Below are 6,267 nucleotides of genomic sequence, written 5' to 3'. Positions count from 1 at the left end.
TGTGGCCTCGAGGCCCCAGGTTCCCCACCCCTGGCACTGGGAATACCGACAAAAGTGAGACAGCCTCCACTCTCAAGTAGTTTATGTTTGATTAGGGGAGGGAGAGAGGCACTAACAGCTAGGGGAATCAGGGGAGATCTCACATTCTCAATTAGATGACATTGGAGCTGAGTCGTGAAAGGAGCCAATGTCTCCAAGAGGCAGCGATGAAGAGGGTGCAGATTCCAGTCAAAGGGGACAGACTGTTCAAAGGCCCATGGTGGCAGATGGAATGTTGTGTATGGGAAATAGCCAGCAGGCCAGTTTGGCTGGGGGGTGTGGGGTTTGTAAGGGGAGCAATGTGTGATTTGTATGACAAGATAACATAGCCAGATTGTAGAGGGGTTTGAATGCCAGACGTAGGAATGGGTATTTTATCCAGCAGGCAAGAGGGAGCCATGGGAACTTCCTGAGCAGGAGAGTGACATGTGTGGTCAGACATGTGCTAGAACTTGTTCTTGACACAGATCACAACACCCCAAATCTATTTAAGCACCAGGTCTCTTTCTACCTAAAGATTTCTTTAGACAATGGGCGATAGAGCTGAGTGGGCTAGAACTCCCCGAATGAAAATGCCAATGAAAAATCAACAGGTCCCTGCAATGGAGAGAATAAATAGGTGGTCTGTTTAGGCTCCTGGCCTGAGATTTCCGAGGTTGCTGCTGTTCTCAGCCTTTAGACGACATTCTTAGTTCATAGCTCATTGAATTTCCTTTTTTCTTTGGAAAATCACTCGTTCATATCTTGACCATTTTATCCATTGAAGGGAGGGGGATGGTTAGAGCTGAAAGGGACCTTAAAGATCTTCTAGTTTAGGGGTCCTTAACCTTTTTTGTGTCATGGACCCCCTTGGAAATCTGGCCCCCTGCTCAGAATAAGATTTTAAACTGCATAAAATAAATGTATAAGGATTACAAAGGAAATCAATTAAACTGAAATAGTCATCAAAATAGTTTTTAAAAAGATTCCCAGGCCCCAGTTTAAGAATCCCTGATCTAGTACAACCCCTCTCATTTTACAAATGAAGACACTGAGGCCCAGAGAGGGGAAAAGACTTATCTAAGGTCACGGAAGTGATAAGGTGTCAAAAACAGGAATCTTTTTTTAATATTTTTATTCATTTATTTTTAGTTTTCAACAATCACTTTCATAAGCTTTTGAGTTTTAAATTTTTCTCCCCCTCCTTCCCTAAGACGGTGTGCAATCTGATATAGGCTCTACATATACATTCCTATTAAACATATTTTCACATTAGTGATGTTGTAAGGAAGAATTAGAAACAGTAGGAGGAACCACCAGAAAGAGGAAACAAAACACAACAGAAGGGAAAAAGATAGCAAATAATATGCTTCGATCTACATTCAGACTCCATAGTTCTTTCTCTGGATGTGGATAGCTTTTTCTATCATGAGTCTTTTGGAGTTGTCTTAGATCCTTGCATTGCTGAGAAAGGGCTATGTCTGTCAAAGTCAGTCATTGAACAAAGTGACTGTTACTGTGTACAATGTTCTCCTGGTTCTGTTCACTTCACTCAGCATCAGTCCATACAAGTCTTTCCAGGTTTTTCCAAAGATAGGAATCTTCCCAATCCTATTTATGAAAATGGAATTTCTAGATTGCCAGAATGCACTTTTGAGCCTCATAACAGTACCTCCAATGGGCTTCAGGCCATCCTATAAGGATGTGGCTGTCACCTACTGCAGGACTCTGAGATCCTTTGAATCTCTTCCCTCCTCCTAGCTTCCTGGATGCCTATGGCCTTTCTCAGCTTGACATTAAGCATTTCCTTTTTTAAAAAAAATCCATACTTTTTTAGACCAATCAATCAATAAATATTTATTAAGTGCACATTTTATGGCAGGCACTATGCTAAGTAATAGGGGAACAAAAAGAGGCAAAAAACAGTCCCTGCCCTCAGAGAGCTTCAGTTTAATGGGGGAGACAACATGACGCAAGGATGTACAAAGCATGCCATATGCAGGATAAACAGGAAATAAATAACAGGGAAGACACGAGAATTAAGAGGGGCTGGAAAAGGATTCCAGTGAAGATGGGATTTTAGACACTGAGGGTTTCCTTAGAAAAATATAGACAACAGGGGCAGCTAGGTGGCACAGTGGATAGAACACCGGCTCTGGAGTCAGGAGGACCTGAGTTCAAATCTGGCCTCAGACCAAACACTTGACATTTACTAGCTGCGTGACCCTGAGCAAGTCACTTAATCCCAATTGCCAAAAAGAAAAGAAAAGAAAAGAAAAATATAGACAACAGTCCAGGATAGAATAGACCCAAGTATATGATGCTTATCAGAGGACAGAGAAGGTCATGATCAGGAATACCATGGACCAGACTAATTAGGAAAGGCTTCATGGAAGGGGCTGGATTTGAATTGGGTCTTGAAGCCACTAAGCTCATTACCAGTTCATTTGAAAAAGATCTAGGAGATTTAAATGGGCCAGAAGCTCCATATGAGTTAACAAAGTGAGAGTGTGAGGAGTTAAATTACTTGTCCACTATCAAACAAAAAGCATGTGTCTGAGGACAGAATTTGAACTCAGATCTTTCTGACTCCAACTTCAGCACTCTACCTATCATGCCAATCTTTGGGAGTTTCCCTATCTCCCTCGGTTTTACTTTCCTTACAAGAATTTTTAGGTCCATTGGATCCTACCTGTCTTTTCTCTGAATTTTTTCTATCTGCTTTTCTAAAAATGTAGTGTTCATTTCAGTCTGTGCTTATCTCTCCTCTCTTTCTCTTTCATACATTCTAGGATGGACCAGTCATTTCCCTCAAAGGTCCTGCATCCAATGTGCTTTGTTACCTTGAGAACTTGTATAGGATCTGGGAACTTTTTACTCACATCTGGAGGGAGACTTAAATACAAGTTATATTCTGAGGTCCCCAGAGGAAACTAAGTAGGAAACAAACAACCAAAAAACTCCCAAAATATATGATTTTGGAGAAACACCTCAGATTGAGCCGCATTCATGTAAGTCCAGAGCTTAGGGGACTGAATCAAGGATTATATTTCTAGATATAGTACTTCTTCAACAGAATGTAAGAAAGAATATAATTAAGAACAGAGACTATCTCATTTTTGTCTTTGTGCCCCCCAGCGCCCCCAACAGTGACTTGTAGGCACTTCATAAATGTTTATTGATTTGAATTGAAAAGATCACAGGTCTCTTTAGACCTAGGAGGTTAGCTAGTCTAGTCTCTTCATTTTACAGATAAAGAAACTGAGGCCCAGAGAGAGGAAGTGATTTGCCCAGGGCCGCACAAGTAGTAAGGGACAAATCCAGGATTAAAACTTGGAACCTCTGATTCTAAATTCAGCGCTCCGTCCACTTCGCCACACTGCCTCCCAAAGGCTGGATGACCACTTTAATGGGCATGTTATGGAGGGGAGTCTTGCTCAAGTACAGGTTGGATTAAATGATCTCGTCAGAGGTCTTCCAACTCGGAGATTCTATGAAGCGAAAGAAACTTTTGTTCTCCCGTCTCCAGTGACCGTCTTCAGTGTGGGGACCTTCTCAGGGATTTGAGGCAAGATCAATGGGCCACTAAGAGATCTCTTAACATCCCAAGCATTCTAGAAAGAAAGGTTCAGCAATATCTCATCTATTTCCTACAATTTTTACTCTAAGAGACTGAAAAGAGTCTCAGTTGGTTCTGGACAGCATGATATGGTAGAAAGAATCCTGAACCTTAGTGTGAAAAGGCCTGGGTTCAAGTTTTGTCAGGTCCTTATTAGGTGTGATCTTGGGCAAGTCACTGGGCCTCAGTTTACTTCTTTACAAACTGAGGATGGATTAGATGATCATTAAGGTCCCTTCTGTCTCTATTATTCTATGAGTCTATGAGAATGTGTAGAGTGAGTTGTGAGGTACATGTCAGGTGGAGGAAATAGCATGACTGCAGGCTCATAGGATTAAAGATTTAGAACTAGCAGTGACCTTAGAGATAATTTAGCCCAACTCTCTCATTTTTCAGATCAAGAAACAAAGACCCAGAGAGGCACAGTGACTTGGGTGATTGTTAAACAGGTAGTGTGTAGAAAGTCAGGATTTGAACCCAGGTCCCAATTCTAAATACAGAAAACTTTATGCTTTACTGTGCTGCCTCTTCAATCCAACAAATACATACTAAACCCCTACTATTTAGAGCAGAAAAGATGGGTTGGTTATGGAGCAACAGCGAGGGATAACCAATAGCTAAGCTGGTATGGTGGCAGGAATGAGCATGGCAGCTGGGACTTTCAGAGGCATGTACTTGACCTGGCTTTGGGGGCTCCAGGAGATCACCTGCTGTCTCCCAGAATAAGAGGTGGAGACTATGCCAAGGGCGTACCTTTGCGCTTGGACCAGAATTGGTGAATGGAGAGTAGAGAGGTCTTGTCAAGGAGGGCATTGAGAGCACCAGTAATACGGAGAAGAGGGTTTTTACTCTAACCCTTCCCCCTCGGAGTTTTGCCCCCAAACTCAAGCAATAAGACAGGAGAAATGCCTCATTTGGGGGAGTGACAGGAGGGAATGATTGTTGCCAGGGTGACTCAGGCCAAGGATGACCCTAGGGGCCCTGCACATTGTTCTCCATCAATCAACCTAGAGAGAACAGGGAAACTATTTCTGGAGCCACTCCTCTCATTCTGGAACTCACTCATCCCTGTTGATGTTAGCTAGATTTTTAGGCCCCTATGGCAAGCTGGTGGGAGAGAGACCTTCCAGCAGGCAGGACCTAGACATCTTTTCTTTTTTGTTTTTTTCAGCCAAAGACAAGGTTTATTAGAACATCCATCATATTGGCCAGACTCTTAAGGAGTCTGAACATTAGTGAGCTTTTGGCTAGATTATAAGAATCCTAGACATCTTTTCAATAACTGTTTACAAAGTGCCTGTTATCAGCAGAGCACTTAGCCTGGTAGTGGGGGTGCAAATATTTTTAAATGGCATAGCTCCTACCTTCAAGAAGCTTCCAGTCTGTTAGAAAGAATAGAGCATGTATACAGAGAAGTCTGCTATAGAATAGAATGGGACAGGGACAGAAGAGAGCACTTTCAGGAGTAGGGATGGGAGCACCTGAGAAGGCTTCTCTCAACAGGTAGAAATGAAGAGAAGAGGGTATTCTAGGTCTTGGAGATGGCCTGCACTTATGCATGGAGGTGGGTGAAAGTGGGACGAAATAGAGGAATCAGGCAATTTGGCCATGTGAAATGAGGCTGGAAAACTCTGTTGATTTAGACTGCAGACCTTGAATCCCGGGCCAAGGAATTTGAAATTTCTTCTATAGACAATAAGGAGCCACTAGAGATTTTTCTTCAGGGAGTGGCATGGTCAGATCTATATATGCAGAAATTGTCATGACATGTACACAGTACAAAGTTTTCAGTTCAATTCAATTCAATAAGCATCTACCAGTTGTCCCTTGTTTAGAGGTAGATGACAGGGCCACCATTTTTTCCACATACATGTGAAAAAATAAATATAATACATGGCTGGTAACCAATGAAGGGTCTAGATAGGAGTTCAGAGTCAGGAAGGATATGTTTAGCTAGGATTAGTCACAGAAATCTTCATGAAGGAGATGGTATTAAACTAGGCCCTGAAGGGTGGGAATAATTTTGGCATGGCCTAATGAACCAGTCATAATGGGGCCTTGTCTAACCTGATCTTTCCTTCTCTCCTTCCCTCCTCCCTCCCTCCCTCCCAGGTATGAGTTTGGGCCAGCACTGTTTGTGGGCTGGGCATCTGCCAGCCTCATCATGCTGGGGGGCTCCTTCCTCTGCTGCACCTGTCCTGAAAGAGAGAGACTCAGCCCCCAGCAACCCTATCGAGCTGGGCCTGCCTCTGCAGCTGCTCGGGAGTATGTCTGAGCCCCTGGCCCAGTCCCGGGCCCATTGTTCCTGTCCCCAACTCCCACGTCCTCTGTGCCTCTGTCAGCCCCAAGGCAGGTGAAGAGGCAACCCCTGAGCCAGCCCCTGTGCCCTGGGCTGAGGGTGAGGGTGGTCCCTATGGCCCACCGGGTAGCTCCCAATAGCATTCGTTCTTCAGTTCACACATACCAACACAGAAAAAGGCTGTCTCACAGGCACACATAGACTGACAGTGGTATGTTGGCATCCACTCAGAAGGATAAAAACACAAAGATACCCCCATACCCCTAGAAATACCTGGACACAGCCTTTTTCTCTCTATCTCTCTGTCTGTCTGTCTCTTTCAAACACACAC

At 43.6% G+C, this 6,267-nt stretch overlaps 1 protein-coding gene across 1 annotated transcript in view; it reads left to right on the top strand.

Annotated features, from left to right (window-relative positions):
• LOC114040367 (claudin-19) overlaps positions 1-5,912 on the top strand; it is an 11,084-nt gene extending 5,172 nt beyond the window's left edge. The window contains exon 4 of the mRNA XM_027858457.1: positions 5,750-5,912. Within this exon, the coding sequence (XP_027714258.1) occupies positions 5,750-5,912 (163 nt within the window). The remainder of the gene's footprint in view (positions 1-5,749) is intronic.
• The last annotated feature ends 355 nt before the right edge of the window (positions 5,913-6,267 follow it).

The sequence above is a fragment of the Vombatus ursinus genome, unplaced genomic scaffold (genome assembly GCF_900497805.2).
Source record: "Vombatus ursinus unplaced genomic scaffold, bare-nosed wombat genome assembly UNPS02013007.1, whole genome shotgun sequence".
Classification (NCBI taxonomy): Eukaryota; Metazoa; Chordata; class Mammalia; order Diprotodontia; family Vombatidae; genus Vombatus; species Vombatus ursinus.
This window is presented reverse-complemented; position numbering and strand designations above follow the sequence as displayed.